The following is a 13448-nucleotide window of genomic DNA, read 5'->3' on the forward strand; positions in this document are numbered from 1 at the left end:
AGCCTGGTTTCCTACAGACATATTTTGGATGATCCCTTCAGATGCCAGTCTTCCCAAGGACTTCTGCCCGTTAGGGCAACAGGCAGGACACGTTGGGGCTAGTTTGAGTCAGCTACATCTGTCTGATTCACAAGGTGGCCGCGACCTCTTGGAACAGGGCTGGGAAATCCTTCAGTGAGGGCACTCAGTAAGGATTCTGTCCTCACAGTAATTTTCACAAAATATAAAAGAATGTACTATTTCTGAGACTCCTATCACTCTTATAAGAACTTGACAACAAGTTCAAAAGTTGTGGGAAAAATAGGAAAGACGCACCAACAGGTACCATGCCTGGAGATGCCTCAGCCGTCCACAAAAATATTATTACACTTCAAGGCAGCATACGCCTCTGAAAGCATCAGTACAAAAGCTGGTGATTTGATAAAAACTGCAGGCCTAATTTAAGATTACATGGTAACTTTCTTAATCCATGTGTATTTAGAGAGATGAACTCATATCTGCTATTTAAGAAAGAAAATGTATACTTAGAAACAGCAAGTTCTGCTCAGTTTGTTCAGTATCTATGAACACTGCTTAAGGTGACCCTGTGAAATGAAGAGAGAATCAGAAATAGGTAGCTCTCGTGCCATGAAAACTGTCCTTCCCTCCTTGCATTTACTCCTCATCATCTTTAGGGGAAATATCAATTAAAGGCAAATTCTAGGAAATGTACTGAAGACTGACGTTGCTTGGAAATTTCTCTGCCACACTGTGGTTTCTCTTCATTCTCTCAAAGCTGTGCTCCACATCACCTAACCAAGCTTAACATAGTGTTAAAAATTAAACATCAGAGACATCCACTTACAAGCAGTTATTCCAGCAAACATCTCAGCAAATCTAGGATCTCTCTCTTGGGAGAAGATAGCATCAGGCTTTTCCACAGACTTTCCACCTTCATGAACGTTAGCTGGTATACTTGGAACAGGCACCTGTAGAGACACATAGAGGAAGGTAATTCCCTCCACCATATTTGACAAAAAGGAGTTCAGGGACAGTCACGATGTACTTTTAATTTTGCAGAAATCTGCCATTGCTTTATGTTTTAAAAGATCAGAGGCACAAAAATAAAAACTTGAGAAATTTCACCTGAGATAAGTCATAGGATGACAGCCCGTCTCTTTGATGTACTTCAAGTTCTGCTTGCTGCTGCTGAAGTTGTCTGCAAAGGAGACAAAATGACTTTGTAACAAAAACCAATTAAGATACAAAAAGGAACAGCCACAACCTCCTATTTTACACTCCAAGTGAAATGTCTCTCAGATGATTTAGTAAATCCTTTCCTGTGAGATTCATCTGTTTTTAAAGCTTTCTCATTGGGAAAGCTTGCACCACAGGAATGTAACAGGGCACATGAGGAGTTTTGCTGTAATAGCACAGAAATGTAGGTGGGTAAGTAATGGAGGATGGAATACAACTTCCTTATAAAGGATTTAAGAATTCACTATTAAGAAACCAAGCCTGTCTTCCTCATGTTAACAATGAATCCTACTGAAGTAAACAGGAAACCTCCAGTAACATTAACACAGAATTATGCCAGTCAATAAGAAAAAGCGATCAAAGCTCTGTTGGAAGCATGTCAGTCCAAATGGAACAACCTGTTGAGCTGGAAAGAACTGCATAGAAATCCTTCTTTGTAATAAAACCTATTTAACGTGCTTTGGTTCTACTCTCCTCAGGATCTAAGTCCAGATTCTATTCAATTTTTGAAAGCTTTTAACGCAGCGAATGTCCAGAAATAAATTGCTTGTGCTACTGTATAAAATCAAGACATTACATAAAATCAATTTGTGTTGACAAATGCTACAGAAAACAGAAGTCTCCTTTTCATGCTAATCAGAACTGAACAAAAAACATCCGTTGTTTAAATGAGATAAAAATCACTGGAAGTAATAGCCTTAATCCCATTATATGAATTTAGGGAAATTAAATGCACAGCAGCAATAGAAAAATACTTCTGACAGAGCTAATAAACGTTAGGGTCTGTATGCCAGAACGAAGAACTTCAGTGCTGAAAACTCTGCAGATCCTTGAAATGCACTTGAGTTGTGTTTAGTGTCAGGCACTGTTACTTAACTATGACAATTAGCCAATATCAACAGACAAAATCATTGAAAGTCATGAGAATTAACTGACAGGTGACCTGTAGGGACAGCATGCAAGTGGTGGTAAGTCAGGCATATTCACATTCCACATGTGCAAATACTGCCTGTTTATAAAAATGTACAGATCTTTTATATAGGTGTAATATATCTCGTACAGTGATCTGCTGAATCCATTTCTTCACTTGCTTTTTTTAATTCTGAAAGGACACAAATTCAAAGCTCCTAATTTAAAAAAAAAATCAGAGACAGTTATATTAGTTGTTGCTATCTGAAATTTTGAAGTTACCGTAACAAAACAACTTCTACACAAAAAGCTGCTGTGCAGTACAGTTTATCAGAAATAAAACCCAATCTTTCTGGTGTGAAAGGCAGAAGTGCTACTGATGCATTCAGACCAGAATTCTACCATTAAAATGTGACCTTACGCTTTCTCATTTGGACTTACACCATCCCCATGTTGGGTCATTAGGAACCTCACTTGTCTGGGCATAGGTTTGTGTGATTGAGGACGGACAAACCCAGCTTTGTCCCATTGCCGAGCTGGGACGGCAGAGCACAAGCGCCACAAAATCTCGCCACCACAGTGCTGGGTTCGAGCTGTGCCCAGGCTGCAGCCTGATCAAGCAACAGCCCTGAACAGCATGGCCACAGCATCACCTTCACTTCACAAACTCACGTTGAAAGCAGCTTGCAGCCATCAGACCAGCTGACAGGCAGGCACAACAACTTGAGATTTCCCTGTAAAAAGGAAAGGCTTTGCCATGGCCTTTGTCTGAAGAAGCATCATTGCCATGGAGAAAGCGAAGTCCCTTACTCTGGCATGGGCCAACACCACGAAGGGCGCTGAACCAGCATCTAGGGTGAAGCTGGGAGCTGGCTGGCACTGCAGCGTCTCAAGGAAGACTGCCTGTGTAATGACAAAAAGTCTGAGCAGCTGAGAAATTATCTAAATGTTTGCACCTCCCATTAACAGTTGCTTTCTGTCGCTTGGTCACAATTAGCAAGATTACTTCTGGCCTGAGGATGCGCAGGTAGCATACTGTGAGGCTCTTTGTTCAGTTAGCAAAGAACATATAGAACAAATTATGCTAAAAGAGATTAGGATAAGATTGGAGGTGGACTCACAAGAAAGTAAACTTGATACTTGCAAATGATACTTGACAGTGGTCACAGTTTCTGTACGCTTCTGGCCTCTTTCTGAAGGAAAAAAATCACCTAACAGACAGGAATTATAAACCATGTGGGGTTTCCCCCAGAGGGACACTATAATGTGACAGGAGGTAATAGATGAGATTTTGCAAAATAGCAAGATCATGGATTTCAAACTCTGGAAAATTAGGATACATTTTTGGCCACAGGCTTGAATTGTAGATTTTTATCCAAATATTCTTTTAAATTTTGAACTAGATACATTCAAATGCCAAGGGACTGAGAGAAAAACTTACAAAGTCAAACGTCAAATTAGGCACAAACTGATGGGAATGTGAGGGAACACTCAAACAAGCTATTGAAGTAACCAACAGATTTTTCCATCCCTTCATGCTTTTCCAGAAGACACTTTGCTCAGACACCAGTTACTATGCTCCATGGCAAACTGGACAAAAATCTGTGACCTGCAACAAACAGAAGATCGGAGTAGATGGCCAAAAGCCTTCTGCTAGCCTTATGGTGTAAGAACACATAATACACACTATAAGTAACATGCAAAAAAGGTTAGCCCTCCAGGTCATTAGAGAGCCATGGATTTTCCATGTTATTTTAGCCAACAGAAAATTCCTAAAAATTACCTCTGGAATGCAAAGAAATTCTTTGCTCACAAGCATAAAATGCATACTTTCCCAACAGAACTATGGAAGGTAATTTAATCACGGCAAATCTATGGGGAAGTTTTTCTAAATACCACCCTGTGGACAATAAACACCCATTAAATCCTGTTGTTAACGTGAAAGCTAATTACACTGTTTCATTTGTTTTTATTACCAACGACTTGGTGCGTGTGTCAATAAACAGCACATTAGGTCTCTTCTGTTCCGTATAAAGTATGTTTTCTTGATTCAGCCATATACATACAAATGAGCCAAACAAAACAGCATACTCACTAGTTATTTGTTTTGTAGGCACTTCTAACTTAGTGCTCCTTTGCCTTTCTCTATCTTTCATCTCTAATACTCGTTAAGCTGCAGTACAACATAAATACCACATTGTGTTAACAGCACTGAACTTTGGGAACAACCTCCCACATCCATTTCCTACAAAAACCAAACACTTCAGTGTATCTTCACTGAACTCTGTGCAAGCACTTAATTAAGATTGAAATGTAAAGCTAGGTTAGCATCTTGTGCTGTTGTTTGCTGCTACAGTATAAATAGTTCAAATGATGCTTGAAACCCTGAAAGGAACTGCAACAATTCATGGACCAGCCGAGCAGGGAGAGCTGAGCGCTGCTGTCGTGGTTGCTTCAGATCTTGCCATCTAACCAGCCTTTTTGATTGAATGGTCAACACATGCAGGTCCCTTCAGTCACCCAGTTGCTAGATTGTTTTTGTAAAGACAATACAGAACAAGAGCTTATTACCATTTTGGACAAAACTTAAACTGCCTTCTAACTTTGAAACCAAACCCCAAACTGTCCTTGGTTTCAATTTCAGTTTCACAGCTTCAAGGAGTAAATGAAAGAAAATTTTCCTGGCTCTTACAGGATACCCAACATAGCAAGTAAGGTATTGTCTGGGTCAACAGAGGACCCTGCCTGTAGCGCAGGAACTCCTGGCTCACCCACGGGTTCGGTATGAAACTGGGAAAGGCGTTGGCTTGAACAAGGAATGCTCCAGCGAATCTGAAGGTTTTGATAGTTATTTCAAATTTACTTCAGTAAATGTATTTGGAGGAAAAGGCAAGATTCTGTGAAAGTTCCTTTGCCATTGGAGAGGAGCACTGGAACAGGCTCCCCAGGGACACAGTCATGGTGCCAAGCCTGACAGCACTCAAGAAGCATTTGGACAATGCCCTCAGACATATGATGTGAATTCTGGGGTTGTCCTATGCTGGGACAGGAGTTGGACTCGATGATCCTTGTGGGTCCCTTCCAACTCAGGAGATTCTATGATTCTATGATATCAGACGAATTAATCTCTCTCTAAGAACACTGAAGTCACCTGTTCCTTTTTGAGGCATCAGAGTAACCAAAAAAGGATTTGAACTTTAAAATTAACAGTCTCTGTGGTGGCAGAGAAACAATACTACTGTATCCCTACTAAGCTATTTTTATGTAATACAGGCACATGTGCTTCCTGGGTCTGGTTAGGACAAAAAGGGAGAAACAAAAGCCTTGGGGCTGCCCTTGTAAAATCCTCTTTCAGAAACTCTCAAAATCTCCCTCTTTTAGGCTCCAGTTTCAAAGTCACCCCTGTGAAAGGGTCTGTCTTACACAGGCCTTGAGGGATCAGATAGCCCACAGATGGCACAGGGATCATGAGAAAGTCAGTCTTTAGCACCAGTACCATAGACAGGAATTTTATCGGAATAGTTGATCTTTTTAGTATTTTGGCCCATGAGAATCCGAAATAGAAAGCATCTCTCCCACTAGAGCGGGCTGATTCATCTGACAGGCTGCCTCCAGCAGTGACCTGTGCCAGCCCACTCCGAGACAAGAATCCTGAGACTCAGGACAACTGTAGGATTCATAAATGCACACAGTGCAACACAGGACTTTGAGGCTTACAAAAATGAAACATCTAAATTTCCATACAGGTCAGAAAAATATCTTTCTTCTGTGTATACAAAGACTTTTATATAGTTCCATCTATCACCATGACACATTATTTTATTCAAATGCTGCTTTATGTGTATGTTAAATAAACGTTGATCACGATAATTATTTCTTTTTGGAAATCAAACAGTTCCAACTACACAGGAAGATGTGGTCAAATGGGGGAACTCTTATTTTCAGCCAAACCCAGCACAAATGCTAAACGTTAAATGCTTCATTTCTCCGGGAAGTTTCTCTTGGATGACTACACCCAAGCAAAACTGAGAGAAGTCTGTTCTTTTTTTTTTTTTTTTTTTTTTTTCCCAAAGAACTAAGTGAACATTTGAACTTAATGTTTCGTTATCCTTCCGCAGCAAAAGCAAGTTTGGAAAGTTGACTGTTTGAAGCTCCAAAGGAGTGGTATCTTAAAAAAAAAAAAAAGAAAACCAAAAAAACAACAAAACAGAAAAAAAAAAGAAAACAAACAAAGCAAACCAACAAAAAAAATATCAATTAATCCCCCACAACTGGAACCATCACTGCCCTCTACAGTCTTTTGGGAAAACGCTGTTCACTGACCAACGCAAAATGAGAGCTCTTCTGTTAACAGACAGACACACAGATGTACGTACTGTGGCTTTAAACTATCCTAAGTTAAAAACTGATTTGAACCTACAACTTTTGGCTACATTGTCTTTACAATGTCATGATGAATTTTTAACTGCCTCAAATCTGTATTTTATGGAGCTGGCTAGGTTATCACAGGGACAGACAAATCAAAATTTGTCTCTGTGCAGAATTGCCTACAGCTGCGCAGTGGAAGGCACCCTGCTTGGTCTCCATGTGAAGCACTTTGCTGGACCCACGGCATCTGATACTGCCACCGACACGAAAAGGTGGCCACAAACACTGGGGTTAGTGCCGAACATTTAGCCCCAGCAGGAGCTGAATGAGGAGGCGGAAATCAACAGTTACCATGACGTACAGCTCCCCAAGGCATCTAGGAAATCAGAAGTCAAAGCATGACCCCAAATGTGCAAAAAAAATAAATAAATCCAGAAACGAGCAGGAACAGCAGCACTTTACAGTAAGTCCTCTTTGGAAATCTGTCTGAGAAGTGGGAGAGAACAGGGGGAAAAGCAGAAAAGAGTTTGAATAATGCATTCTTTCTACTATTCAAAAGCAGACATATAATGGGTTGTATCTTGCCATAAGACTAGAACATTTTCTACATAACAGGAAAGAGGGAACATCCTCTGTCAAAGTAGCAGCAGGCAACTTCCATATTAGGCCAACATTTCTGGGTTGTTATTCAAACCTACCAAGAGAGATATAACAAGAGCCAGAAGCTGGCACAGTCCTATTCATCACAGTAAGCGCTGCGATGCCAAGCTGAACAGTATAGTGGAGGCTCGGAAAAAAACATTCCCAGAGTCAACACAACATAAGCCTACAACCCCACTTTTTGATCTGAGAACTCTGGGGAACAAAGCACAATTAAGCCAGCCTGGGACAGATTTCAGAAGTCGCTTTTTATTTTGCAGGCCTGTTTTTGCATATACAAATTATTTGGAAAAGAAACATGGGACAACAGAAATGTGGAAATATCTATTTTGATGCGCAGTGCAGACAGGGAGACATTTAGCTGTCTGATTTCAAGACACATTTGCTTGTTTTCAATGAACTTAACTATTTAGTTGTTTAAGCCCAACTTTTTGTGTACACAGAAAGAACTGAGCAAAATGACTGTGATGCTGGGTTTCAAGTGAGTGAAAGCACAGCCCTTATAGTCCAGGTATGTGTCATGTCCAAAAGAGCAAGTCAAGGAACACCCAGAGACATTTACTAGCTTTCTAAGTCCAAATGCCAAAGCCCAGGGGTTTGGTTTTGCCAGCGGAGCTCTCAGCATGCATCTCCACCAGTAGACTGCTCGTTCAGCGTTTCCATTATACAGTCTAACAGGTTGAGATCTTAAAACCAGTAATTTCCTCTGAGCTAAAAACTTGGCAAAAAAATCTTTGGTCATACCAGAAGTAGATTTTGTTTTAGAAATAGATCAAGTTTATATTGGAAAGAAGAAATATTTATAAAAACCCCCAACACTATAAAGCTATGGCTTTATCAAGGCCAGATTAGATTCTGCAGTTACTGGCTCAGAACTCAGGAGGCTCCAAAAGCATCTCTGCTCAGTAACACAGCAACGAACCTCCACTATACTCCTAGGGTGACCTCCCTAAGAGGCCCAACGACATATTCTTGAAAATATTAATTCAAAGACAGGATGATTTAATTTCCCTCTTAAGATAAGGGGATGGATCTATCCCCATACTTGGGGATATTCCACCAGATCTTAACTGAGTATCAGGAACCCTTCCCAATCAAGCCTACTAGGAAATAATTTTGCCAGCTTTCATAGGCCACAAGAGTATACACAGCTCAAGGAGAAGATGCCCAGGACTACGGAACTGTATGACCACAATGAACACGGACATGCAATTTTCTCTTTGGCTTAGGAATCAGGCTAACCTCCCTCCAATATCAGGACAGCTGGTCTGCTGCCGGAAGCTCTGTGCTAGTTTACGGCAGCCTGGACTGAGATGAATGGGCTGTTATGTCTAATGACATAACAGATAAGTGACGTTTCTCCCCCAGTTCAGCCAGGTCCTGGAAGCATCGCAGGATAATGACACATAAAAACAGCTACGCTGTGAGATCTCATGATGCAGAAAAACCCTGTTACAGACTGTACTGCTATAGAGAACCAAACGTAGCTAGAAACAGGCTACCAAAAAATCGGAATGTGCTTTACAGGAAAAAGCAATGCTTAAATTCTTTCAAAACCACATACGTGAGCATCTGGAAATGCACATACTTTACATTAGTGTTGGTGCAGATGATGTATTCAATCTCATCGGAATAAGGATTCTGAAATGTGAAGCTGCTCGTTCTGATCAGCATCCATTCCCGGTTTTTGGTACGAAAACGATACATCACAGACAGGACTTGCCCTTTCAGTTTCACAACCTGCAAAATCATTTGGAAAGGTTAATAAAAGGAGATTGCTACCTGCTGTGCAAATGAATAGTAAACAGCAGTAACTGGTGTGTTTTAAACTTGAATTACAGAAAGCTATGGACACAGCAGGAAGATTCTTAATTTGAAGTGAATAAGCAAAATCTGATTCATGTTCGCAGCTATTTCCTTCAGAATGAAACCCTCATGCTTTGTTGTATAAAATGCCATTTTCCAGTCTGCATATAAGCAGAATACAGATTCAGGACAACAAACACACTGTGCTGTTATCCCAACAGAGAAGCTTTAAGAAGGTTTTAATGTGGAACGCTTATCGGGAGATTGACAGAAACCAAACTGAGGATCTTTTAAATGTTTATACATAAACCATAAACCAAACATTGCAGCTGAAACAAAAGCCCACAAGAAAAAAACATTGAGGTTGACTATCTGCTTTTCTGCTTGGATACCTAGCTATACAATTCATATATGTGTTATACCAAATCACACATCAGCATCAAAATTTAGGATAATACTTAAGAAAGATGGCTTTTTTTAGAAACCATACATGGTTGTTTTGTTTTTTTTCCCCAAACACATTATAAGACCATCTACAATGGCAAAGTGCTAACAAGAAACACTTGCTTCTGGCTTTCAAAACAATAAAGAGTGAGCCAGCCTTTGAATGGAGAGAACACCAATAAGCCACTGTCCATTTTAACAGTATTAATGAAAATGAAGAGCAAATTCTTTGCTTGAACAGCCTGCTTGTTTATGATGAAGAATTCAGATGTCTGGCAATACTCAGTTCAAATTCTGTCTTTGGTAGCTGAAGTTTTGTTGAAGCTATAGCTGGGCTCCAAGTGAGAAGTAAGAAGCAGACAGCTAAAGAAGTATGCTCAAAACAATACTTGCACACTGGCACTCCAGCTGCATTTTATGTGTTATCTAACAATCTTGGTTTAAGTCAGAAGAAAATTTACATGGTTTCAAGTCATTCAGCTGGCACTTACCTGGGCTGTCTGTGTTTATTTTTTATTGCTTTTCCACCAAGCTGTCTCAGGGGTGCCTCAGGGAAGGAAAGGGAAAGTCTACTGCAAATAAATGCCATGTCTTGTTGTGGATTCTTAATCCTTATCCACTGGAATTTGATTTTTATTAGCTATCTGCAGCCTGTATTCTCTAAAAGTAGAAAACCCAGTATTTACCCTCTGTCTTTATCGACAAGCAATTGGATTAGGAAAAATGCTCCAATCCTGTTTTTTTCCAAAGGTCTGCATTTCAAATTGATCAATTGGATACAGGATTAAATGGAAAGAATGCAAATAGAAGTCACAAAAAGCTTCAGCAATGCCCAGGAAAGTTCAAAATAATACTGAGATAAATGCCTTTTGGGTTTTTTTAAAAATGCTTTTGTAGTTTGAGTTCGGTGAGTGACATTCTTTTATCAGCGCTTTTCTACTACCACACCCAGGGTAAAAACCACAGAGCTTGCGTAAAAGTGTCCAATCTGAATAGCAACCAACTGGATATCAAATAGCTGTATTCTGGATCCTTTGATACTCAACTCTTACTTGTTGATCTTGGCCTTGAGACTATCTTATTCTGGCCTGATTTTCCCACCCTGATGAATGAATTTATCTTTCCAAGGAAGTGAAAGCTTTGAGATGGATACTGGCAATTCACCAAAAACTGCAAAACCCTCCCTCCCTCCTCTGTTATGCACCAACCTGGTTCTGATACTGTCAGCAAATTAGAAATGTCAAGTTTTCAGAGGGTTTTAGAAAAAAAGAGTTTATTGGAAATCACAATTACCTTTTTAATGAAAAGATTTCTAAGGCCAAACTAACAATAATAAAACAAACTGCAGTGATCTATCGTTCTGAAGTCTGAATTAAGCAAACATTAATTCTGTAATAATATATAAAGCATAGAGATCGCTGGTGGGAAAATCCTGAACTGTCTTAAAACAGTGCACACAAACAAGATAGCACAAAAAATTTCAAAGCTAATGTTTAACCTTTACTTTCTTACATTCTTTGGAAATAAAAACCACCTGGTGCATAGCTTAACTGTTTACTTCAGTCTTTTATTGCATGATTGAAAGAACAGCCCAAATAACACTGCTACTGTACTGAACAAAAATATACCAAAAAAAGGAATTGCCTACTAAAGAAACAACACAATATTTTCATAGATTGGACACAGGTCGAGTAAACAGGAACTTTCACTTCTAATCTGCATTTTTTCCTGCTGTCTTTTTGTATGACCTTAACCAAACCATGTAGGTCCCTGATCCAGCAAATTGTTTATGCACATGCCTAATAGTGAGTAGTGACAGTGAAGTCCCCAGCAACTGAGTTCAGGGATACACCAGCAGCCTCCCACCACCTCATCTCAGTGAACACAGTGAGGACCAAGTCATTAACCTGAATGTTAGCCAGCCCTTCTGAGCCCCAGGCAATCACTTCAGGGATGTTTGACGTGTTATTATCCAGCAGCTATCTGTCACTGTCTCTTGGATAAATTAGTGGAATCAATCATTTGGGCACTAGTGAAAAACAGCATATGCGTTCTCACTGCTCCTCTTGTGCCACTGATGCAACTGGGCACAAGTTTAGGGAGCTGAACCAGCAGAAAGCTAGCCCCATGCAAAAGCAGTTAGTCCCTTAGCTAGCCTACCCAGCAAGTCCCTCTGTGCTAAGACAGTAGGAAGGGTGGGGAGAAGGTCAGGGAGGAGAGAAGAGGGGCAGTAGGACTTCTGGTGACAACTACCCATCAGGTAGGTTCAACTGCAGTATCACATCCCCAGCCAAGGTGGGGCAGAGAAGATGACTGGGTGTGGTGACCTGTTTTAAGCATCTAACTCTCCCAGGCTCCTGCCTGTGAATTAACATCTTGAATTTACAAGGTCTTTAGCTGCTGTTTAAACTCAGTCCATTCAAGGGACATGAAGTGGATGCAGAGTGTTCAAACAGACTTTTCTGCTAGCTCAGCAGTGGGCCTGGTAGTCTCCCCTTGAAGGAGGGGGTGGTGAGAAACAGCTCAACAGTTCAAGGTTAGATAGATGGGCCGAGACCAACAGCATGAGGTTCAACAAGAACAAGTGCCGGGTCTTACACTTCAGCCACAACAACCCCATGCAGCGCTACAGGTTGGGGGAAGAGTAGCTAGCGAGCGGCCCGGTGGAAAGAGACCTGGGGGTGCTGATCGACAGCCAGCTAAACATGGGCCAGCAGTGTGCCCAGGTGGCCAAGAAGGCCAACGGCATCCTGGCCTCTATTAGGAATAGTGTAGCCAGCCGGTCTAGGGAAGTGATCGTCCCTCTGTACTCGGCACTGGTGAGGCCGCATCTTGAGTATTGTGTTCAGTTCTGGGCCCCACACTTCAAGAAAGATGTTGAGGTGTTGGAGCGAGTCCAGAGGAGGGCGACCAAGCTGGTGAAGGGTCTGGAGGGTCTGACCTATGAGGAACGGCTGAGGGAGCTGGGGTTGTTTAGCCTGGAGAAGAGGAGGCTCCGAGGTGACCTTATTGCAGTCTACAACTACCTGAAGGGAGGTTGTAGTGAAGTGGGAGTTGGCCTCTTCTCCCGGGCAACTAGCGCTAGGACAAGAGGGCACAGCCTCAAGCTTCGCCAGGGGAGGTTCAGGTTGGACATTAGGAAGAATTTCTTTTCAGAAAGGGTTATTAGACATTGGAATGGGCTGCCCAGGGAGGTGGTGGAGTCACCATCTCTGGATGTGTTTAAGAAAAGACTGGACATGGCACTTAGTGCCATGGTCTAGTTGACAGGGTGGTGCAAGGGCAACGGTTGGACTCGATGATCCCTGAGGTCTCTTCCAACCTGGTTGATTCTGTGAAGAGTACTGATATCTTACACTACGTCAAACACTTCTGTAGAAACCATAATCTCAGTTTCACGATCTATTCTATGGACACAGAACAGCATTTAGTTGTCTTCCCAAGAGATTCTTTTCAAGCTCCTTTTTTGCATGCCATGCCTTAATAAATAGTTGGCTATACAAGTTATTTTAGAAGTCCCTTCATATCCATGTTTCACAGCTGAAAATACATCTCAGCATCCAACGCAAGATGGATCAACAAAACTTGGTTGAGCTATATGGTGTTGTCAGAAAATCTGGAACCACTTAGATCACCTGAACCTCAGTAATCGGTTAAACATCCTACACTGAAAAGACCAGTAACAAGCATAAGGCTTGGGGAAAGCACTCCTACTGTATGTCCCAAATCAATTTGAAACAATAAGCTCTACAATGGAATAAATGCCTTTGGTATAGCTGATGTAAATGTGGCCCACTGTAAAAACGAATCCAGATCAGTAACTCTTTCCATATGTTGTATTTCTTTTGTTACTTCTGTCTGCATTTCCATTCCTAATAGGGAGAAGGGCCAAATGCTCTATTAATGTAAAGTGCTATAACTCCATTGAAGTATGAAGCACGTCATCTATGCTAGCAGAGAATTTAAGTCATAAACAATTCAGCATTACAGTGGGGTGCAACTACTTTCAAATCAACAGCCCATCT

General features: G+C 41.1%; 1 protein-coding gene across 1 annotated transcript in view; it reads right to left on the reverse strand.

Annotated features, from left to right (window-relative positions):
• Positions 1 to 13448, reverse strand: part of ARNT2 (aryl hydrocarbon receptor nuclear translocator 2) — a 102770-nt gene that overhangs the window by 13986 nt on the left and 75336 nt on the right. Inside the window, exons 12-14 of the mRNA XM_068410184.1 lie at positions 8762 to 8913; positions 1126 to 1198; positions 845 to 968 (exon numbers count right to left, since the gene is read on the reverse strand). Of these exons, the coding sequence (XP_068266285.1) occupies positions 845 to 968; positions 1126 to 1198; positions 8762 to 8913 (349 nt within the window). The remainder of the gene's footprint in view (positions 1 to 844; positions 969 to 1125; positions 1199 to 8761; positions 8914 to 13448) is intronic.

This window comes from Nyctibius grandis, chromosome 11 (assembly GCF_013368605.1).
Source record: "Nyctibius grandis isolate bNycGra1 chromosome 11, bNycGra1.pri, whole genome shotgun sequence".
Lineage (NCBI taxonomy): Eukaryota > Metazoa > Chordata > Aves > Nyctibiiformes > Nyctibiidae > Nyctibius > Nyctibius grandis.